At 40.6% G+C, this 25027-nt stretch overlaps 1 protein-coding gene across 5 annotated transcripts in view; it reads left to right on the forward strand.

Annotated features, from left to right (window-relative positions):
- The window catches only part of LOC122560254 (3'-5' RNA helicase YTHDC2), a 143966-nt gene that overhangs the window by 32282 nt on the left and 86657 nt on the right, over positions 1-25027 (forward strand). For all 5 annotated transcript variants that reach the window (XM_043710759.1, XM_043710748.1, XM_043710768.1 and 2 more), the window contains exons 8-11: positions 1114-1270; positions 4520-4627; positions 4838-4992; positions 18894-19029. In XM_043710759.1, the coding sequence (XP_043566694.1) occupies positions 1114-1270; positions 4520-4627; positions 4838-4992; positions 18894-19029 (556 nt within the window). The remainder of the gene's footprint in view (positions 1-1113; positions 1271-4519; positions 4628-4837; positions 4993-18893; positions 19030-25027) is intronic.

Genomic DNA, 25027 nt, shown 5'->3' on the forward strand with positions numbered 1-25027 from the left:
GCGTTTTGTGACGTGTAATGTTATCTTTTAAGTCAAAACTAATTTCTCTTTAACAGATTAGACATGAAAATAATCCCTTTGTGTATGAACTTGAGTGTAAATTTATAGAGTGAAGCCAAAGTAAATGGATTAAAACAAAGGATTAATAAATGAGTTCATTATTGTTGACAGTCTTTGTTACGCCCTCTTGAACCTTTAAGTGTAGTTTCTTTAAAAATCATCAGTGTTCTTAGGTTGTTCTGTTTCCAAACCAGTACAGTGATGGATATGCTAAATAATTTCAGTTCATCCACAAAACATCTCCTTATCTCAAAGGTGTGGCTGCAACTTTAAACAAGGGCGTGAAAGAAATGTTATTCAAGGTTTGAAGCTGGAAACAGCTGTATAGCTCAGCCACAAAGTAACCTTATCAGAGTAACAGAACTGAAACTCATATTTAATCCAAGAAAATAAACTCATATTTATTCCAAGAGCTGGGCAAGACCCAGAAAGTTTCTTTGAGGAAAATTAAATAATTTAAATGCTGCATTACTAGTCGATTATTTCTTCAATCTAACTTTATTAGCAATAAATGCTAATTAAAAGGTTGTAGAAAAACATTGTCAGGCTTTACTGCTTTTAAACTTTTCTACCTTCTGCTAATGTACAACCTACAGCAAAATGAAAATTGTCAGTCTTCAACTGATGTGAAACACGGGCACACGTTGAAAACCTGATGGATGGCATGTTTAGTAAATGATTGCTATTGAAAAGAAGATGAAAGCCATAGTTTAGTTGTTCAGCTTAGAAAAGTGGCTGTTCATCCTTAGACCATGTCTTATGAAGAAGAATTTGGAACTTCTTAAGTGCTACTAATATTCAATCACAAAATGTACTTAACCTGTTTGAATTCATCCTACAGAGCAAAAGCTGTTCACTACATGTAGTGAGTTAATTGCTTTGGTAAATGTATTGGGGGCAGGAATAGGGGTATATACTGTACAACTATTAACCAATTAATTGTAAGCAGAGGTTATGCACATTTAAAATGGCTGTTATCTTGCCTTTGTTCCACAATTTGAACAATAAATATTAACAATTAAATCCTTTCTTTATCTTTTTTTTATGTGACAGGATGAAGTGCATGAGCGAGATAGATTTAGTGATTTCTTACTAACTAAACTGAGGGATCTGATGCAAAAACATCCGTCGCTAAGGCTTATACTTTCTAGTGCAGCTTTGGATGTTAATCTCTTCATCAGATACTTTACCGGCTGTCCTGTAATTTACAGTAAGTAAAAATTGGTGAATAACATTTGTCTAACCTTATATCTTAAAGTTGTGCTGTTGATTTTACCTCCACCTCAGAACTATTTGGATGGCTATCAGTTTTCCTTTTCATGTCTGAAATGGTTCAGTTAAACAATATTTTGTCAAAGAATATTTTGTCAAAAAAAAACAAAGAACTGCAGATGCTGGAAATGTGAAGCAAAAACACAAATGATTGAGAAACCCAGCAGATCATAGAGATATACAGAATGGAAACAGACCCTTCGGTCTGACTCGTCCATGCCAACCAGATATTCTAAATAAATTTAGTCCCATTTGCCAGCATTTGGCCCGTGTTCCCCTTAAACCCTTCCCATTCATATGCTCATCCAGATACCTTTCAAATGTTGCAATTGAACCAGCCTCCTCCACCTCTGGCAGCTCATTCCATACACTCGTCTCCCTCTGTATGAAAAGGTTGTCCCTTCACTCCCTTTTTAATCTTTCCCCTCTCACCTTAAACCTATGCCCTCTAGTTTAGGTCTCCACCTTCCTGGGATATGTGAATTCCTGTTGAACATATTTGCTTGACTGTACCTACAAGGTGGTGATGGTTAGAAAACCAACACAAAGAAGGTAACTATTTGAGCTTTTCCTTACCAATCTACTTATCCAAACAATCTTGGTTAGAGTGACCACTGCACAGTATGTGGAGTCAAATTTCTGCCTTAATCGTATTGTGTGCCATTCCAATTGTTAAATCATTCTGATTTAAGAGATTTTAGCAGAAACAACTTTATATTCCTCCTGGCTTGTAACCTCATGGCCTGCATATGTACCATTATCATTTCCATTAAGTCAGATGACTTGGCTTGATGAGTGTAGAAGAGCAGCAAATGAAGATTGACCTGGATTTTACCTGCTCTCTGAAGATGAAGTAGGGGAGTTGGTAAAGTTGTGACAGAAACAATGGGAAGTCAGTTGCCTGTTGACTTCAAGATTAAGGCAGGTGGCCAATTAATTCAGTTGTAACCAATGAATAAAATATTAACATTTTTTGCACTGCCTGGCATCTTGTTAGCATCAGAGTGACCCCATACTCAGTTGGGAAGACCGTTGGTTATAATGCTTCTCGAGTCATCAGTAATGTTGGGGGATGCTTAACCTTTTGGGGTACCTTGTCCTTCCAGTCTAATCTGGCACAGAATGGGCAGTTGAGCAATGGGTCTGATTAACAGGTAAAGCTAGGTGTTTCACATTACTGCAATGCAATAGCAATAGTAGAGATGTTGGTCACCATCAGTATGCTTTCATTGAACAAAAAAGCTGTTCAATTTTCATATTTTGATTTATTGTCAAGTGTACCCAAATAATGAAAAGCTTTGTTTACAAACAGTACAGGCAGATCATAATAAGCAAGAACATACAGATCATGGGGTGATTTTTTTTTTTAAAAAAAGCAGGCATACAGGTTACAATACACAGGGTGTGCGCTTGGCAAGATCAACATCAGCATGTATGAGTTTGTCGATTTGAAGCCAAATGTGTAGACTGTATGTCTTACAGACTGGCGTGTCATATGAAACAGCATATTCCTTGAGCTGTTTGCAACAGGCAAGGTATTGACTGTACCCAATCAACACATGCTGTGAAATCTCTAAATATTGTCCAGTTGCAGAGTTATATCTAATGTTAAGACAATGTTTGTCAAAACCTGTGTATATCAAGAATTACCCTGACAACCAGTTTAGAATATCAGTTGGTCTTATGTTGTGGAGCAACTGTATGTATTGAAAGCTTCATTTTTAATGAACAAGGTCCTGTTCTTTGAAGACTGAACAAATACACACACACACACACACTGCACCTGTTTCATTTTAACAAAGTAGTGACAGCCATTGTGTTCATTTTTCGGGGTAATTCTTAACCAATTACAGTCAACTTGCTCTTGTTTAAAATTTAAAGAGCTTGGCAGTTAACTCTTTGTCACCTGATTGCATTATCTGTGGCAAAGTCTCTGCCAAAGAAAGTCCACTTGTCAATTAATCAGCAGTCGTCTTTCATGAAGCATAAATGCTGTTTTTCCTTTCATTAGTATTTCTTCTAAATTGTCCTGAAATGGGCAAGACAAAATGCTTTGACAAAATGACTTTTTACAACCATAGTTATTGAAGTTACTTGAATCTCTGGAGCAAGTTACTTGATCTTGTAAGGTAGGGTATGAGATTTACATATATTTTAGGATCTTTTATTTAAGTTTGATTTTTTTGATTTTGAATTATTGGCTATTTTCTGTGTCTGATGGGCTTAATTATTAACTTGTAAGAATTTCAGCAGCCATAGTGATATCTTTAAAAATATTTGAGGGAAATAGTTTTGCAGGACTAATGGGTTTTTATTTACATTAGGAAAATTCATAAGTGAGCTAGGTACTTTATGCATTCTGATGGAAGTTTATAAAAATTTTTTTTAAGATTTTGGTAAACATACCTTCTGATTTAAAAAAAAAAAACTTTTTTCAGTTTGAGGCAATTCTGCAGAACTCTTGAATGATTATGGATATCTAAAACCTGTTCCTGAGAAAAGGAGAAGATGGTAAAAATAGGTTACATTCAAGTAAGATGTTTAGTAATAGTTCCAGACCAGGATAAAACCCTGAAGAGGTCATTTGAAGCTGAGGACATTTAAGCTCAGGATGGTAAAGACTCCAGGAAAAGGCTAATAGATTTTCCAGAATGGAAGTTGAAAGCATTGTCAACTTGAGCCTATGGTGGTGTTGGAGAAGACCATTGTCCTCTTCAGTATTTAAAGGGGGGTTTTTGGGAGATGTAAAGGCTTTTTTGGGGGGGATTAATGCAGTTATATTTCACCATGTGTTTCAAAATATTTAAAGGTGTGTTATATATAAACAGTCTATTCTAATTTTTCATTTCACTTGTTTCATAAACTACTAATTTATTGGTAAAATGAAATCTTCAACATTGCTTATATTTCAGTGGAAGATTACTTTGTCATAACAAAAAAGAAAATCAGATGTGATCTACCAAACCAGGTTTCAGAATAAGAAATACCGGTAATAACACCAGCTGGGATTGTAATACTGAAAGAATAGTTAATGGCATAAAAGGACTTGGAATTGTGTACCAGAACTGACAAGGTTTTTTTAAAGCTCTTGGTTGTGGTGGACAATTTAAACTTGTAGATTGGATCAAGAGTACAATCTGAGAAAATTCAAATACAGATTTTTAATATTTGGTCCCTTTCTATCAAGTTCAGGGGAGACCATTTGAAGTAAAAGAACTCTTTTTAGAGGACATCTTGCGTACAACTGGATATACAAACAAAGAAATGTTAAAGTATAAAAAAGAGAAACAACGAGGTAAGTTCAAATACATCTAATATCACCGTTGCTTCCTGACTCCTGGATTTAAAAACAAAGCTAATAATGATCCAGTAACAGGAACAGTCCTTTTTTGGTAAGATTTTAACCTGATAATATAATGTAACATGTTTCAGGAATGTTAACCTTAAGCAGTACTTAGAAAAACTAATTCATGAGCTAAGAATAATTTATGTTCTACCTTCTCAGAGGAAAAACAGCAAACAAACTTAAATGAGTGGTATAAAGCTAAGGAGACCAGCAGTGCCAGCAGATCCGAATATCAAAGGCAAAGATTTATCCCGAGCCTGACCGCAGAAAATGATTTGCTCGATGATGGCGGAGACAGTGTTTTCAGTCAGTTGGTAATTTGACAATTTCTTTTTGAAATTATTCCTATTTTCCTGCTGTTCTGCCCACATTGACCATTTTACATTTAGTTTCAAGAGCATGTGGTTCAATCCACAGATTGTATTCATAGTAATCTAAAAATTGTTACTCCTGCAGGATGGGGTAACTAATTTATTTTCTTCATAATGTCAACATCTTGTGCCATCAGTAGAGATTGTGATTTGTTCAAACTTCTGGTTAAGTGTTCATTTTAGTTTCATTTATATCAGTATTGCATTTGGTCAAGAAAAACCCCACAGAAAGCATGAAACTAGCCATTAGATTCACCCTATGGTGTAACCAAGTACACAATTGACTCTCCATGAATTGCTCGTGAAAAGCAAGAGAAAATCTGTTTCCAATTCAAGGAATATTCCCAAGAATTCCTGTTGACTCTGCAAGCTATCTAACAAAGTCTTATTGTCAGGACTTTGTCCCCTAATATACAAAGCGAAGCAGGAAAGGAAAGTTAGTACTGCTGACTGCTGTGCTGGTTTATCTTGGCCATTTTCCTGAGACTGGATGTGAATTTGCAGGGTTACCTGAATCCAAACAAAGTGATAGTTAACTAAGGACAATGCATATTACCAGAGTGCTCCTAGGATTTTCCAGTAAATTTGCTTACCCTGCAAGAACTACCTGGGGGTGGACTCCTGATGTCAGGCCAATGTGGCCAGCATTCCTAGCAGGATTTGAGGCTCTTCTCGCTTACCTGACCACAGCTGTGGTTATAGCCTGCCCATAGAAGGGGTGTACTCCATGATGGTGACCTACTTGGTTATTGCATTTTTCTAAGTCAATGGGTTAGAAGTACCATGAAGTATAGGAGCAGAATTGGGCCATTCAGCCCATTGAGTCTGCCCTGCCATTCGATCTTTGATATGTTTCTCAACCCCATTCTCCTGTGTTCTCAGCATAACCCTTTATCCCCTTACCGCAACAAGGCTCAAAGGAAGCATGCTGTGCTGGGGCTAGAACCTGAGGCAAATCTTGCTGAGAGCACTCTAGTAGGCCAGGACAGTGGTGGAGTGGAGGCGAATTTCTGGTTGGTGAAGAAATAGGGTTATTGCGTGTAAATTACCACAAGTTACCTTTTTAATTTGACTACTTATTAAGAAATCTCTCAAACAATGAAATACTGAAACAATGATTGAAACTTTTTTGCATGTAGCAACCAAAATCAGACCACCTTAAGTTAACAAGTTAAGCCTCACAACTTGGCTATTACCTAATTAATTGTGTAATTTAGCTAAGATTCCTACCAAGTGTCCGTCTTTGGATGTCTGGGGTTTGATCCTTGTGCAGTGTTGTTGTTGAAGTCCTGCTGAAGAATTGTGGAGTTGAATTCTTGAACAATTTTTCCTCTTTGAAGTTTGTGATGTGACATTAACAATCTTTTTAGATGCTTTCATCCAAAATATTGACTACTCCTTTGGAATCATCAAGTCTGCAGCTTGTCTTATCAGAATGTTTTTGGTTACATTTGGCATTGACTGAAGCCACAATCTTTCCTGCAATTAGCCCCTTTACCTGAGGACAGGCTGTCTTAATTGCCCATTTGCCATGAGGCAGCAGGTTATCAAGTGGCTATTAGCGCCTCTCTCCCAGGGGGAAAAACTTGTTTCAACTCCTTCCCAGGGATGGCTAATTATCATGTTGCTTTTAATTCCTTTAAAACAGTTTTGCCCTTGTCCCTTTTGAGTTTACTCCAGATAGTTATGGCTGATTCCTTCAATTCATCAACAATTACTAAAGTGCTGATGTTTACAATACAGGATAGATTGGTTTCCCACACCTGGGTGGGCTAGGAAACACTTCCCTGATTGTTGTTCAAATTGCAGCAGTAGAGAAATGACATGCTTATTTGGGCATAATGGCTTCTTAAGGGCTACTTGATTGGCTAGCGAGTAGGTTGCTCAACATACCCTGCATCATCCTATCACTGGTAAAGTTGCAAAGGGGGCAGGATGTGTAAATAGTCAGTGTGCATGAATCTTATTGGCTTTTATGTTGATCTGCCTTCAAATGTGCAGGCGGTTCAACACCCAGAGCAAACGAGAGGATAAGCTATTTTAGAATTAAAGTTAGGATGAGTTAACAGCCAAATGGTCATAGAAATATATAGCTTGCAACAGACTCTTTAGTCCAATTCGTCCTTTGCGATCAGATGTCCTAGGTAAATCTAGTCCCATTATTTTGGTATTTGATTTTCTGAGAGACTTCTTAATAAGTAGGCAAATTAAAAGGTAGCTTATGGTAATTTGGCCCATATCATCTTAGTCCTTTCTATTCATGTACTCCTCTAGATGCCTCTTAAATTTGTAATTATACCAGCCTCCACCACTTCTTCTGGCAACTCATTCCATATATACAACACTGTCTGCATGAAAAATTTGCTACTTAATTCCCTTTTTAATCTTTCCCCTCTCACCTTAAATCGATGTCCTCTAATTGTGGATTCCCGTATCCTGGGGAAAAGACCTTATCGATTTACCCTATCATACTCTTCATGATTTATAAACCTGTATGAGGTCATCTCTCAACCCCCAGTGCTCCAGAGAAAAAAAAAACATCTATTCAGCCTCTACCTATAGCTTGAACCTTGGCAACTTGCAAAGCTTGTTTTTTCTAAACACTTCTCAAATTTCACAATATCCTTCCTATAGGAGGATGCGACAGAAAGTATTCCTATCGCACGCAATATTCCAAATCTGGTCTAACCAATGTCCTGTACAGCCTGAACATAACCACCCAATTCCTATATTCAATGCACTGACCAATAATGACAAACTAAGTTATCTACCTGCGACTCCAGTTTCAAGGAGCTGTGAACCTGCACTCCAAGGTCTTTTTGTTCAGTAACACTCTCCAGGACCTTACCATTAAGTACATAAGTACTGATTTGCCTTTCCAAAATGCAGCACCGCACACTTATCTAAATTAAACTTCATCTGCCACTCTCTGCCCATTGGCCTATCTGATCAAGATCCTGTTGTAATCTGAGGTAACCTTCTTTGCTATCCACTGCAACTCCGATTTTGGTGTCATCTACAAACTTACTAACCATACCTCCTGTGTTCATATCCAAATCATTTATATAAATGATGAAAAACAGTGGACCCACACCAATTCCTGTGGCACACCACTGGTCATAGGCCTCCAGTTTTTAAAGCAACCCTTCATCACCATCCTCTGTCTTCTACCATCAAACTAGTTCTGTATCCAAATGGCTAGTTCTCTGTGTTCCATGAGATCTAACCTTGCTAACCAATCTCCCATGGGGAACCTTGTTAAATGCCTTACTGAAGTCCATGTAGATCATGTCCACTGCTCTGCCCTAATCAAAAAAAGTCAATCAAGTTAGTGAGACACCATTTCCCACACACACAACCATGTTGACCATCCTTAATCAATCCTTGCTTTTCCAAATGCATGTAAATCCTGTCCCTCAGGATTCCTTCCAACCCACTTGTTCACCACTGATATCAGGCTCACTGGTCTGTAGGTCCCTGGCTTTTCCTTACACCTTTCTTAAATAGTGGCACCATATTAGCCAACCTTTTCAATCTTCTAGCATCTCACCTGTGGCTTTCAATGAAAAAAGTATCTCAGCAAGAATCCAACAATCACTTCCCTAGCTCCCAGAGTTATGCGTTTTAAACTGTCCAATACCACCACTTTTGCAATATGGACATTTTTTTTAGGATGTCGCTATTTCCCCACATTCTGTAACTTCCATGTCCTCCTCCACGACAAACACTGATGCAAAATACTCATTTAGTATCTCCCCCATTTCCTACGGTTCCACACATAGGTGGCCTTGCTGATCTTTAAGGGGTTCTATTCTCTCCCTAGCCACCCTTTTGATCTTAGTGTATTTATAAAATCTCTTTGGATTCTCCTTACCCTTATATGCCAAGGCTATCTCCTGTCCTGTTTTTGTCCTCCTGATTTCCCTCTTGCATGTACACGTACTGCCTTTTATACCCTTCTTAGGATTCACTCGATCTCTGCTGATTACAAGTGACATATGATTTCTTATTCTTAACTAAAATCTCCATTTCTCTAGTCCTCCAGCATTCCATACACCTACAAGCCTTGCCCTTCATCCAAACCGGAATATACTGTGCCTGAACTCTGGGTATCTCATTTTAGAAGACTGCCCATTTTCCAGCCACCCCTTACTTGAAAACATCCACCCCTAATCAAGTTTTGAAAGTTCTTGCTTAATACCATCAAAAGTGGCCTTCCTCCAATTTAGAACTTTAACTTTCAGATCCAGTCTATCCTTTTCCATCACTACTTTAAAACAAATAGAGTTATGGTCACTGGCCCTACACCCCATAGTGCTTCCAGGCTTCCCACACCTCAGTCACCTGCCCTGCCTTATTTCCCAAGAGTAGGTCAAGTTTTGCACCTTGTCTAGTAGGTACATCTACATACTGAATCAGAAAACTTTCTGTACACACCTAACAAATTCCTCTCTATTCAAGCCTTTAACATTTTGGCAGTCCCTGTCTATGTTAGAAAGTTAAAATTCTCCCAGTATAATCACCCTATTATTTTTACAGATAACTGAGATCTCCTTACAAGTTTGTTTCTCAATTTCCCATTGACTGGTTGGGGGGTCTATAGTACAATCCCAATAAGGTGATCATCCCTTTCTTATTTCTCAGTTCCACCCAAATAACGTCCCTGGACATATTCCCAGAAATATTCTCCCTAAGTACAGTCATAATGTTATCTCCAATCAAAAATGCCACTCCCCCTCCTCTCTCTCCTCCTCTTTCTATCCTTCCCATAGTATTTATACCGTGGAACATTAAGCTGCTAGTCCAGTCCATCCCTGAGCCACGTCTAATTGCTGTGATATTCCCAGCCTCATGTTCCTAACCATGTTTTAAGTTCATCTGCCTTGCTTGTTAGGCCTCTTGCATTGAAATTAATGCAGTTTAATATCAGTCGTACATTGCTCTCTGCTTTACTTTGTTCCTGCCTGCCTGACTGTTTTAATTGCACCTTTTCCCAACTCTACAAGTCTCAGGCTGAGGACTTTCCTCACTGTCTCCTTGGTTCCTGGTCCCCCACCACAGCCACCGCCATTAACACCATTTTAAATTCTCCCCAACAGCTCTAGCAAATCTTTCCGTCAGTATATTAGTTTCCTTCCAATTTGGGTGCAATCTGACCTTATACAGGTCACTTCTACCCCAGAAGAAATTCCACTGATCCAAAAATGTGAACCCTTCTCCCCTGCACCAGCACCTCAGCCATGCATACATTTGCACCATCCTCCTATTCCTGCCCTCACTAGCTCGTAGCACCAGAAATAATCCAGATATTATATCCTTGAGGACCTTTTTTTTTTTAAATTCCTGTCTAACTTCCTATATTCCCTCCTCAGAATTCCATCCTTTTCTCCTCTAATGTCTTTAGTTCCAATGTGCACAAGGTCCCCCTACCCTTCAAGAATATTCTGCATCTTCTGAGATATCCTTGATCCTGGCACCGGGAAGGCAACACACCATTGATTTCTTGCTGTCAGCTGCAGAAATGTCTGTCTGTGCCTCTGACTAGACAGTCCCTAATACAATCAATCATTTGGAACCTGACATACTCTTAGTTAAATTGGCTGTTCATGCTACATTCCCCTGACAGTCCATCAACCCCTGCATTTTCCAAACCTGCATGCTTGATTGAGATGGGGATAGCCACAGGAGACTCCTGCAGCACCTGCCTCTATTTCCTGGCGGTAACCTGCCTGTATCTGTGGGTTTTTCTCCCTTCCTACAGCAGTCATCCATCACACCCCCTAGCTTCTGTAAATTCCTCGTTGCCTCTAACTTCTGTGCCAACCGATCCATGTGATCCAATAGGATTCACAACCAAACATGCTTCCTGCAAACATAATCATCAGTAACATGGAAACTGCCTAATCTCCATCATCTGACAGGAAGAGCATCTTTGTACCTTAACTATCTACAGACCTAGAAAATAGCACAGTCTTACTGCTCTAAAAAAGACTGCTCCAGACTAACTTAGTATTTATGTTTTATATTTTTAATGTTTAATCAAGAGACAGATCTCAGTAAAACATATCATCAAAAAAGAACTTGCTTTACTCACTGTTGTAGTTTTACAAAATAAGCAGTAAGGTTGCACTTTAAAAAGCCACTTAGCTGCTCCCCTGTTGTTAGATCTCCCACAAGATCCTCCAAGGTCAGCTGTGAAGTTTGTTTGTTAATTTCTCCTCGACGAACTCCGATGTCTAGAGATACTTGAAATCAAACAGCAGATGCAATAGCTGTGCAGAATCGCTGCTGGGTCAGACAGCAGTGTAGGTTTCTTTCTCTGTTTGAATCGCTTCCCATCTGGTCACTGTCACTACCTTTGCTGTCTTCCTCTTTTTTTCAAAAGTGTCATTGTTTTGATATCTTTTCCCCAAAGTTCCAAAACAATTCAACAGCTTATGAAACAGTAATTACTGATCCTAATTCGAAGAAATCAGCTTTAACACTGAAAATACCTTAAAGGAGCAGCTCTTGCAGCACAAAGTTTTCCTGTCCTTCATTTTGGATAACCCAGAATTTGTTTCCTTTGTGAATGAACATTTAATAACAATTGTATGATTGTGTTCAATTTTCTATTTGAAAAGGAGTAACTGGGACTAAGATTCTAGATTGATGTGATGCTGATTTCAATATGTGACTAGATAGATCACTCAGATCTTAATATAGAAGTTGGGACAGCATGTTGAGGTTTTACAGGATGTTGGCGAGGCCTCTTCTGGAGTATTGGGTCCAGTTCTGGTCCTCTGTTATAAGAAGGATATTAAGCTGGAGAGGTCCAGAAGTAATTTGCTAGGGTGTTGCTGGGACTTGGAGGGTTTATATTTTAAGGAGAGGCCGGATAGGCTGGGACCTTTTTCACTGGAGTATCGGAGATTGAAAGGTGATATTATAGAAGTTTATAATATAATGAGGGGTATAGATGAGGTGAATGGCAGGTGTCTTTTCCCTAGCGTGTGCAATTTCAAGGCTGGGGGCATATTTTTAAGGTGAGAGGAAGAAGATTTAAAGGGGACCTGAGGGGCAATTGTTTTTTTTGGACAGTGTGGTTCATGTGTGGAATGAACTTCCAGAGGAAGTGTTTTTTTTGGACAGTGTGGTTCATGTGTGGAATGAACTTCCAGAGGAAGTGGGTACAGTTACAACATTTAAAAGACATTTGGATACGTATATGAATAAGTAACGTTTGAAGGAATACGGGCCAAGTGCAGGCAGAAGGGGCTAGTTTAGTTTGGGATTATGGTTGGCATGAAGTGATTGGACCAAAAGGTCTGTTTCCGTGCTGTATGACTCAAAGACATAATAAATTAGATTGTGAGACATTACAGAAGATTTATGGGATGTATTCAAAAACATTTAATCTACTGTAGTATCATAAAGGATAAGGTGTTTAGGAATGATAGGAAAGCGAAAAAGGAAGAAGCATAGTGTTTTTGATTAAGGAGAACTAGGCTTAGCAGGAGGAGGAGGGTGACTGCTAAGTTTCTTGGACCTAATAGGATACATCCTAAGATATTATTAGAAGGATATTGTAGCACTACAGAAATCTACAGCACAGAGGGATTTGGGAGCCCACGTGTATAAATCATAAAAAGCTAATGTGCAAATTCAGCAGGTAACGGTAGGTGAAATGTTGGCCTTTATTTAAAAGGCGATGAAGTATAAAAATAAGAAAGTCTTGCTAAAACTATTCAAGACATTAGTTAGACCACATTTTGGTTCCTTTATCTAAGGAAAAATGCACTGACATTGGAGGCAACCCAGACAAAGTTCGCTCGATTGGTCCTGGGCATGGAAGGATTTTCACATAAACAGAGGTTAAGTAGGTTAATTCTGTACTCATTGGAGATCAGAAGATTGAAAGGTGACCTTATTGAAATGTAGATTCTTTGTGCATTTAAGAGGATTGACGTGGAAAGGTTGCTTTAGCTTGTGAAGCAGTATGCAACCAGCAGTGAGTGAGGTGTGGCAGTTTGGTAAGTGTGGGATCCTAAAAAGTAATCTCTTCCCTAAAATCTTTTACTAATTGCTGCTAGGGTAGATAGTCAACTAAGTCTGTTTTTATTCTCCTCAGTCCTAAAACAATCACTCCTATTATGTGGGCCTGCTGTAGTTTGAATAGCTATTTGAATAGTTACTGTAGTTCAAACCAGTTGAGGTAAAGAGCATTAAATAAGCCTCTGTGCAACCAGAGGGTGGTTGAGATGAAAAACCTGAACTTCTGAAAAGTTCTTGGATGAGTACTTGAATTGTTATAACCTTGATGGCATGGGCCAAGTGCTGGAAAGGGGGAGTAGTGTAGACTTAGAGCAGTTTTTTTGTTTTGTTAATGCAAACTTGATGGTCCAAAGGGCCTGTTTTGTACTGTATGATTTTTTGATAGTCTAGGATCAGATAGCATTTGATTTGATTTATTTATTGTTATTAGATTAGATTCCCTACAGTATGGAAACAGGCCATTTGGCCCAACAAGTCCGCACCAACCCTCCAAAGAGTAACCCACCCAGACCCATTCCTCTCCCCTTTATTTACCCCTGACTAATGCGCCTAACACTATGGGCAATTTAGCATGGCCAGCTTACCTAGCCTGCACATCTTTGGATTGTGGGAGGAAACCGGAGCACTCAAAGGAAACCCGCGCAAACAATGGGAGAATGTGCAAACTCCATACAGACAGTCGCCTGAGATGAGAATCAAACCTTGGTCCCTGGTGCTGTGAGGCAGCAGTACTAACCACTGAGCCACCATGCTGCCAAGTACAGTGAAACGCTTTGTTCCTCCCAGAATAAGGTATCGCTAACTTAACAGAATAGACAGTAGGTGCAGGAGTAGGTCATTCTGCCCTTCGAGCCAGCACCACCATTCATTATGATCATGGCTGATCATCCTCAATCAGTATCCTGTTCCTGCCTTATCCCCATAACCCTTGATTCCACTATCCTTAAGAGCTCTATCCAACTCTTTCTTGAAAGTATCCAGAGACTTGGCCTCCACAGCCTTCTGAGGCAGAGCATTCCATACATCCACCACTCTCTGGTGAAGAAGTTTCTCCTCAACTCTGTTCTTAAATGGCCTACCCCTTATTTTTAAACTGTGTCCTCTGGTTCGGGACTCGCCCATCAGCGGAAACATGTTTCCTGCCTCCAGAGTGTCCAGTCCATTAATAATCTTTTATATGTCTCAATGAGATCCCCTCTCAGCCTTCTAAATTCAAGCGTATACAAGCCCAGTCGCTCCAATCTTTCAACGTAAGACAGCCCCGCCATTCTGGGAATTGACCTCATGAACCTACGCTGCACTCCCTCAATAGCCAGAATGTCTTTCCTCAAATTTGGAGACCAAAATTGCACACAATATTCCGGGTGCGGTCTTGCCAGAAGAACCTCTTTGCTTCTATATTCAATCCCTCTTGTTATGAAGGCCAGCATCCTATTATCTTTATTCACTGCCTGCTGTACCTGCATGCTTGCTTTCATTGACTGATGTACAAGAACACCTAGATCTCGTTGTACTGCCCCTCTACCTAACTTGACTCCATTTAGGTAGTAATCTGCCTTCCTGTTCTTGCTACCAAAGTGGATAACCATACACTTATCCACATTAAACTGCATCTGCCATGCATCTGTCCACTCACCTAGCCTGTCCAGGTCACCCTGTAATCTCCTAACATCCTCCTCACATTTCACCCTGCCACCCAGCTTTGTATCATCAACAAATTTGCTAATATTACTTTTAATACCATCATCTATATCATTAATGTATATTGTAAAAAGCTGCAGTCCCAGCACTGATCCCTGCGGTACTCCACTGGTCACCGCCTGCCATTCCGAAAGGGAGCTGTTTATCGCTACTCTTTGTTTCCTGTCAGCCAACCAATTTTCAATCCAAGTCAGTATTTTGCCCCTAATACCATGCGCCCTAATTTTGCTCACTAACCTCCTATGTGGGACTTAATCAAAGGCTTTCTGAAAGTCCAGGTACACTACATCCACTGGATCTCCCTTGTCTATCTTCAGAGTTACATCCTCAAAAAATTCCAGAAGATTAGTCAAGCATTATTTCTCCTTCCTAAATCCATGCTGACTCTTACCTATCCTGTTACTGCTATCCAGATGTGTCATAATTTCATTCTTTATAATTGACTCCAGCATCTTTCCCACCACTGAAGTCAGACTAACTGGTCTATAATTCCCTGCTTTCTCTCTCCCTCCTTTCTTAAAACGTGGGACAACATTAGCCACCCTCCAATCTGCAGGAACTGATCCTGAATCTATAGAACATTGGAAAATGATCACCAATGCATTCACGATTTCTCGAGCCACCTCCTTCAGGACCCTGGGATGTAGACCATCAGGTCCCGGGGACTTATCAGCCTTCAGACCTAACCGTGTCTCCAACACCAATTCCTGGCAAATATAAATTCCCTTCAGTTCAGGTCCTTCTGCCATTATTACCTCAGGGAGATTGCTTGTGTCTTCCCCAGTGAACACCGATCTGAAATACCAATTCAACTCTTCTGCCATTTCTTTGTTCCCTGTAATATATTCACCCGTTTCTGTCTTCAAGGCCCCATTTTTTTTTTCCTTTCACATACCTAAAAAAGCTTTTACTATCCTCCTTTATATTTTTGGCTAGTTTACCTTCGTATCTCATTTTTTCTCTGCGTATTTCCTTCTTAGTTATCCTCTGTTGTTCTTTAAAAGCTTCCCAGTCTAGTTATCCTCTGTTGTTCTTTAAAAGCTTCCCAGTCCTCAGTTTTCCCGCTCATCTTTACTATGTTATACTTTTTCTCTTTTTGACTTTATATGTTTCTTAATTTCCCTTGTCAGCCAGAGCCACCCCTGCCTCTTCTTAGCATCTTTCTTCCTTTTTGGAATGAACTGATCCTGCATCTTCTGCATTATACCCAGAAATATCTGCCATTGTTGCTCCACTGTCATCCCTGCTAAGATATTGCACCATTGAACTTTGGCCAGCTCCTCCCTGATAGCTCCATAGTTCCCTTTATTCAACTGAAATATTGTCACTTCCGAGTGTACCCTCTCCCTTTCAAATTGCAGATTAAAGCTTATTGTATTATGGTTACTACCTCCTAATGTCTCCTTCACTTCGAGGTCCCTGATCAAATCCAGTTCGTTGCACAACACCAGATCCAGAATTGCCTTCTCCCTGGTAGGCTCCAGCATCAGCTGTTCTGAGAATCCATCTCGGAGGCACTCCCCAAACTCCCTTTCTTGGGGTGCAGTACCATCCTGATTCTCCCAGTCTACCTGCATGTTGAAATCCCCCACAACAATTGTAGTAATATCTTTGCGACAGGCCAATTTCAGCTCCTTATTCAACTTTCACCCTACATCCAGACTACTGTTTGGGGGCCTGTAGATAACTCCCAAGAGGATCTTTCTACCCTTAGAATTTCTCAGCTCTATCCATACTGACTCTACATCCCTTGATTCTAGGTCCTCCCGCGCAAGGGACTGAATATCATTCCTTACTAACAGGGCCACCCCACCCCTCTGCCAGTCAGTCTGTCCTAACGATAGCACGTATAGCCTTGAATGTTCTTTTCCCAGGCCCTGTCCACTTGAAGCCACGTCTCCGTTATCCCCACAACATTGTAACTGCCAATTTCCAAATGAGCCTCAAGCTCATCCATCTTATTTCTAATGCTTCATGCATTCATATATAATATTTTAAATTTGTTACTGCCCTCACCCTTCCTATCAATCCCTATTTCACTCAACCTTACAGCATGATCCCTTTTTGAGTTTTCTGCAAAGATGGGAATAAAAACAGTACTGGAGAAACTCAACCAGTCTGGCAACATCTGCGGAAAGTGAAAAACCTTTAACATTTTGAGTCAACTATGGTGTCTTTAGAGATGAAGCATTTTTTTTCTGAAGGTAGTGAATCTGTGTGATTCTTTATTGCAGAGAGTTGTGTTATATATGTTCAAGGCTGAGATAGACCTAGATTTTTCATCTGTAAAGGAATCAAGGGTTGTGGGGAGAAGATGAGATGAGTTGAGGATTGTCAGATCAGCCATAATCTTATTGAATGGCAGAACTTAGTCAATGAACTGAATGGTCTATTTCTGCATTTATGTATTATGGTTTCAGAGGATCCTAGGACAGAATCAATTTGGCCACAGCTAAGGAATAAGAAGGGTGCAATCACATTGCTTTGTGTAATCTGTACACCACTAATTAATGGGAAGAATGTCGAGAAACAAATTTACAAGGAAATTCCAGAAGAATGTATACAACATAGTTATAATGAGGGACTTTAATTATTCATCTATATAAACTGGGATGGGGCTAGTGTAAGTGGCAGCAAGGACAGGCATTCCTCAATTGTGTTTAGCTGAATTTCCCTCTGTTATATGTCTTTAATCAGCTAGATTAGACACTGCTAGATATGGTTCTTGAGAATAAGGTAGGTTAAGTAGATCAAGTGACATAGAATCATAGAATTGTTATGGTGCTGAAGGAGGCCATTTAGCCCATTGTGCCTGCTCCAGCTATTCAAATAATCATCATTGCCTGGTGCCAATCTCCTGCTTTTTTTCTGATACCCTTGCATATTGTTTCTATCCAAATAATCATTCAGTGCCTTTTTGAATACCTCAGTTGAACTACTCCATCACACTTCCAGATAGCGCATTCCATACCCTAACAATTCGCTGAGTGAAAAAGTTTTTTTTTCTCATTACCTTTGCTTCTTTTCCACGTCAGTTTAAACCTATGCTATCTCATTCTTGTTCTGTTTATAAGTCGGAACAGCTTCTCCGTATCTATTCAGCCTGCTAATGATTTTGATGATCTCTTTCATGTTTTCTCTTAACTGTCTTCTCTCCAAGGAGAATGGTACCAACCTCTTCAATCTCATAATATCTCATTCCAGAAGGTTTGGAGGGATATGGGCTAGGAGCAGGCGGCTGGGACTAGATTAGTTTGGGATTATGTTTGGCATGAACTGGTTGGACCCGGAGGGTCTGTTTCTCTGCTGCATGACTCTATTACTGGTTTATAATTGTTGGGATTATCCTTTCCACCTTTTTTGAGCAAGGCTATAATGTTTGCAATTTTCCAATCTTCTGCCATTTCTCCTAAATCAGTTGGGGAGCATTTGGGGGATAGTGATCATTGCTTAATAAGAGTAATGATGATGATGGAAAATGACATTGGTCAGTCCAGAGTATGAATGATCAATTGTTGGAAAACTGACTTTGATGATGCAAGGATGGAACTAGGTCAGATAGACTGGAACTAAAGATTGACGTGAAAATCAATAGGTGAACAGTGAGCTACCTTCAAAGAGGAAATGGTTCAGGCACTGTTAATGTATATTCCTTTTTTTAAAAAAAAAGGGTAAAATCACCAGAGTCCTATCAGACCATAGGATTACTCTATAGAAAGAGAGAGAGCGCGCGAGAGAGAATGAGAGACAGGGAGTCGTGGTGGTGGTTTAACCTGTGGATCATCGCACCTCAGATGAGTGGAAAGGTGAGTAGGCGAGTCCTTTTATAGTTACCTCAGTTGGCACAGGAATTGAACCCACACTATTGATATCTCACTGCATCGCAAACCAGCTGTCCAGCCAATTGAGCTGTTTGTTTATGCAGAGGGAAAGATTACGACAGATGAGTTAGAGCCAGAGAGTATATAGAGATTCAGCAAGCAACAATTAGTTGATGAATTTCTGGAATCTGAAAGATGAGGTTTGCTCGATGTTTGAAATATTGTTATGGATGTATAGGTGTACTTTTGTAATTATATTCTAAATTTTCTTCCTTTTATATTTTACAGAATGAAAAAGATGTTAATTCCCTTGAGCCTTGGCTTATAAAGGAAATGGATGCCTGCCTCTCAGATATTTGGCTGCACAAAGATGTTGATGCTTTTGCTCAGCTGTTTCATCTTATTTTAAGTGAAAATGTCAGTGGTGAGTTTTCTTTTTGAGCTACTTTTCTGACTGAATGCCAATACTGGGCTATCTTGATAGTTTCCAGTGCACATTGGAAAATAGCACTGGGTAGTTTGTCCATATAGCCCCATCCACAAGGCGGTGATGTAGTACCAAGCCATGGCAATTTGCTAAAATTTAGGCTTCTGTTTTAACCTATTACTTTTTGCTTACCTTGTGTTCATTATAATGGTCGTTTTATCATAGATTTTTTTAAAGATCTATTGCTATTTGCAATGTTTCATACATTTTATTTGAAGCAACCCAGCTTTATCCAATTTTGCTGTAATGAACACTGGGTGTAGGAAACAAAAATCAATGTATGTTTCAAATGGATATAAATACACATCAATATAGTGTACAGAATCTTTGGATATCTGAAAATGAGGTATCATCCTTGTGAAGGTTCAATTTAGGAATACCAAATAAAACAGTGGAAGTAGTTTGTCATTGTGGTTTATAGTGCAGGAACAGATCCTTCAGACCAACTCGTCCATGCCAACCAAATATCCTAAATTAATCTAGTTCCATTTGCCTGCACTTAGTCCATGTCCCCCCTAAATCCTTTCTATTCATATACCCATCTAGATCCCTCTTAAATGTTATAATTGTGCCATCTTCCACCATTTTCTGTGGCAACTCATTTCATACACATACCACCCTATGGATGAAAATGTTGCCCCTTTATATTTTTCCCCTCTCATCTTAAACCCATGCCGTCTAGTTTTGGAATCTCCTATCATGGGAAGCAGATCTTGGCTATTCACCTAGCAATGCCCCTTATGATTTTATACACCTTTGAAGGTCGCCCCTCAGCCTCCAGTGCTCCAAAGAAAATAGCCCTACCCTATTCAGCCCCTGTTGTAGTTCAAACCCCCCAACTCTAGCAATATACTTTGTAAATCTTTTCTGAACCTTTTTAAGTTTCACATCATCTTTCCCATAGCAGAGAGACTAGAATTGCAAACACTATTCCAAAAGTGACCTCACCAATATCCTGCAACATGACCTCCTAACTCCTACACAAAGTGCACTGACCAATAAAGGGAAGTGTACCAAATGCCTTTTTCACTACCTGTCTACTTGTGACTCCACCTTCAAGGAACTATGAACCTGCACCCTAAGGTCTCTTTGTTTCCCACACTCCCCAGGCCCCTACCATTAAATGTAGAAGTCCTGCTCTGACTTGCCTTACCAGAATGCAGCACGTCACATTGTATCTAAATGAAACTCCTGCCATTCCTCAGCCCATCAGCCCATCTGGTCCAAGTTGTACTCTGAGGTAACCTTCTTTACTGTTCACTACACCACCAATTTTGATGTCATTTGCAAACTTACTAATCATTCCTCCTATATTCACATCCACATCATTTTTACAAATGACAAAAAGCTTGTGATAGACAGTGCTAAGTAATTTCCCAATCAATGGGTCAGGTCAAATTTTTTTAGTTTTGCCATATCCAAAAATGAATGGAGATGGTGATAAACAACTAGCAGGAGGAGTAGACTCTGTAAATACCGCAAACCTCAATGGTGGGAGAGCCAATAGCTGATAAAAGACAAACCTGAAACACTTATAACCAAATTCAGTCAGAAGTGTTAAGTGGGTGATTCATCTCACCTCAAGAGACCCCAGTATGAGGCTGAGATGGTGGCATAGTGTTAATGTTACTGTATAATAATCCAGCGACACACTATTGGTTTGGGGCCATGAGTTTGAATTCAAGTGCAGCAGCTGAATGTAAAATTCAGTTAGTAGCTGTGTAACACTAGTTTCAATAATGGCTTGACAATGATCAATGATTGGCATAAAAAAGATAAATCTGGTTTACTCATGCCCTTTTAAGGAAGGGGAGATCTGCCTTCTTTACCTGGTTTTGCCTGAATGTATCTCCATACCCACAGCCATATGGTTGAACTGCCCTATGAAACAAGGACTGCAATTTCTTCTGCCACGCTGTCAGTAATGCCCTCCAGTGCATCTCCTCTACTTTCCACACCTCTGCCTTTGAGCCCCAACCCTCCAACCGCAACAATGATACAAGCCCCCCCCCCCCCCCCCCTCACCTTGCATCCTACCAATTTCCAGGTACAACGCATTATCCTCTGCCATTTCTGCCACCTACAGTCAGACCCCACCACAAGAAATCTATTTCTCTCCCCATCCCTATCAGAATTCCGCAGGGACCATTCCCTTAACGACTCCCTTGTTGGGTCCATGTCCCCCAACAATCTACCCTCATTCCTCCCCACCCCCACCCCTGCACCTTGCCATGCTGCTGCAAAAGGTGTAAAATCTGTGCCCATACCTCCACCTCCGCCCTCCCCTCCATTCAAGGCCCCAAAGGAACCTTCCACATCCGGCAGAGATTTTCCTGCACATCCAAACACCTCATTTACTGTGTCCATTGCTTTCGATGTGTTCTCATCTCTATCGGGGGAACAGGACGCCAACCTACAGAACATTTCAGAGAAAATCTCTGGGACGTATGCACCAAACAACCCTGCAGCCTGTGGCCAACCACTTCAGTTCCCCCTCCCACTCCTACAATTGGTACCAATGACGTAGGTAGGCAAAGGGATGAGGACCTGAAAAGGGAATATAGGGAGTTAAGTTGGAAGCTAGGAGGCAGGACAGGCAGAATAGTAATCTCAGGGATTGCTATTGATGCCACGTGCTAGTGAGGCTAGGAATAGAGAGCTAGTGCAGATGACGTGGCTGCAGAGCTGGTGTAGTAGGGAGGGCTTCAGATATTTGGATTATTGTGATACCTTCTGGAAATGTGGGACCTGTACAAGAAGAATGGATTACACCTGAACTTCCAGGGCACAAATATCCTGGGCGGCTGGTTTGCTAAAGCTCTTTGGGGGGGCTTAAACTAGGTTGGCAGGGGTCTGGAATGTGACCTACGGATCAGAGGATGGAGTAGGTCATGAACAACCAGATACAGTGTGCAGAAAGTCTAACACGAGGGATAGGCACTTGATAGGCAAAGGTGCGGTCAGTGTGATAGGTTGAAGTGTGTCTGTTTTAATGCAAGAAGTATCAAGAATAAGGGTGAAGAACTTAAAGCCAATGCTTTAAGATCAGTACTTGGAGCTAAGATGTTGTGGCCATTATGAAGACTTGGTTATTACAGGGGCAGGAATGATTATTGGATGTTCGAGGGTTTAGATGTTTCTAAAGTAATGGGAGTGGTGGTGGTAAAAGAGGTGGGGGAGTGGCATTGCTCATCAGGGATAGCATCACACCTTCAGAAAAGAAGATCGTCAAAGGTTTGTCTACAGAGTCAGTAAGGGTGGAAGTCAGAAACCGGATAGGGGCAGTCACTTTATTGGGAGTTTTCTGTAGACCTGCCACCAATAGCGACGGAGACGTGGAGGAGCAGATTGGGAGGCAAGTTTTGGAAAGGTGCAGAAGTAACAGGGTTGTCATGGGTGACTTTAACTTTCCTAATATTGATTGGAACCTCCTTAGTTAATATAATTTGGATGGAGCAGTTTTTGTCAGGTGTCCAGGAAGGTTTCTTCTATTAACATGTAGATAGGCTGGCAAGAGGGTATGCCATATTGGAATTGGTGCTTGGCAATAAACCATGCCAGGTATTAGATCTCATGGTGGAAAAGCATCTCAGTGATAGTAATCACAACTCTCTGACCTTTACTATAATCGTGGAGAGGGACAGGAGCAGACGGTATGGGAAAGTGTTTAATTAGAGAAGGGGGAATTGCAATGCTATTAGGCAGGAACTGGGGTGCCTAAATTGGGAACACATGTTCTCAGGGGAATGCATCACAGAAATGTGGAGGTTGTTTAGGGAGTACTTGCTGATAGTGCTGGACAGATTTGTCCCACTGAGGCAAGGAAGGATGGTAGGTTGAAAGAACCTTTAGTGACAAGGGATGTGGAACATCTAGTCAAGAGGAAGAAGGAAGCTTACTTAAGGTTGAGGAGGCAATGATTAGACAGAGCTCTAAAGGGTCACAAGGTAGCCAGGAAGGAGCTGAAGAATGGACTTAGGAGAGCTAGATGGGGACGTGAAAATGTTTTAGCAGGTAGAATTAAGGAAAACTAAGGCATTGTACACTTATGTGAGGAACAAGAGGATGGCCAGAGTGAGGGTAGTGCCAATCAGGCATAGTGGAGGGAACTTGTGCCTATAGTTCGAGGAGGTAGGGGAAGTCCTTAATGAATACTTTGCTTTAGTGTACTTTACTGAGCAGGACCTTGATGTTTCTGAGGACAGTGTGAAACAGACTGATGCTCGAACACATTGATGTTAAGAAGGAAGATGTGCTCATGAGGATGGGTAAATCTCCTAAGCCAGACTGGATATACCCTAGGTTACTACAGGAAGCAAGGGAAGAGCTTACTGCACCTTTGGTGATGATCTTTACATCCTCACTGTTCACTTGTTCAAGAACGGGATAATCTTGGGAATTACAGACCAGTCAGTCTCCTGTCTGTAGTGGCTCAAGTTTTGGAGAGAATTTTGAGAGACAGGATTTCTGATTACTTAGAAAACCATAATTTGATTAGAGATATTCAACATGGGTTTTGTGAGGGGCAGGCCATGCCTCAGAAACTTGTCACATCCTCAAATAATTAAATAAAAGACATTTGAAGGTAAGCAGTGGATGTGGTGTATGTGGATTTTAGCAAGGCATTTGATAAGGTTCCTATGGTACGCTAACTTAGAAAGTAAGGAGGCGTAGGATAACAGGAAATCTGTTTCCTAATGAATGGCTTTTGCCTGAAACATTGATTTTCCTGCTCCTCGGATGCTGTGCTTTTTTAGTACCACTCTAATCTAAACCCTGATCTCCAGCATCTGCAGTCCTCACTTTCGCCATACCAGGAAATCTGGCTGTCTGGATACAGAAGTGACTGGCCTGTCGAAGGCAAAGTATAGTTCCAGGTATTCAGCCTGGAATTTGGTGACCAGTGGTGTTCCGCAGGGATTGCTTCTGGGGCCTCTGCTCTTTGTGAATTTTATAAGTAACTTGGATGAGGAAGGGTGGGTTAGTAAGTTTGCCAATGACACGAAGGTTGGTAGATGGTGTGGAGGGTTATTGAAGGTTGCAATGGGACAATGATAGGATGCAGAACTGGCCTGATAAGTGGCAAATAAAATTCAAACTGGAAAAGAGTTTTTTGCAAAGTTTGTGAAGGTTTGTAGCTCAGATTGAGGTTTAGGGTGTAGGTTTGCTCACTGAGCTGTAGGTTTGATATCCAGATGTTTCATTGCCTGGCTAGGTAACATCATCAGTGGCGACCTCCAAGTGAAGTGAAGCTGTTGTCTCCTGCTTTCTATTTATATGTTTGTCCTGGATGGGGTTCCTGGGGTTTGTGGTGATGTCATTTCCTGAGGGGTTTGTTTTCTGAGGGGTTGATAGATGGTATCTAGATCTATGTGTTTGTTTAAGGCATTGTGGTTGGAGTGCCAGGCCTCTAGGAATTCTCTGGCATGTCTTTGCTTAGCCTGTCCCAGGACAACAGATGTGTTGTCCCAGTCGAAATGGTGTTTTTTTTTCTCCATGTGTGTCTTTTTGTGGCTAGCTGGTGTTCGTATATCCTGGTGGCTAACTTTCTTCCTGTTTGTCCTACGTAGTGTTTGTGGCAGTCCTTGCATGGAATTTTGTAGACGACGTTGGTTTTGTCCATGGGATGTACTGGGTCTCAAGTTTGTTAATTTTTGTTTGAGTGTTGGTGGGTTTGTGTGCTACTAGGATTCCGAGGGGTCTTAGTAGTCTGGCTGTCATTCCTGAAACTTCTTAGATGTATTGTAACGTGGTTAGGGTTTCTGGCTGTGTTAGGTCAGCTTGTCGTGGTTTGTTCTTGAGGAATCTGTGGACTGTATGTTTTGAGTATCCGTTCTTCTTGAATACGTTGTATAGGTGGTTCTCCTCTGTTTTCCGAAGTTCGTCTGTGCTGCAGTGTAATGTGGCTCGTTGGAATAGTGTTCTGATACAGCTT

This window comes from Chiloscyllium plagiosum, chromosome 2, assembly GCF_004010195.1.
Source record: "Chiloscyllium plagiosum isolate BGI_BamShark_2017 chromosome 2, ASM401019v2, whole genome shotgun sequence".
Lineage (NCBI taxonomy): Eukaryota > Metazoa > Chordata > Chondrichthyes > Orectolobiformes > Hemiscylliidae > Chiloscyllium > Chiloscyllium plagiosum.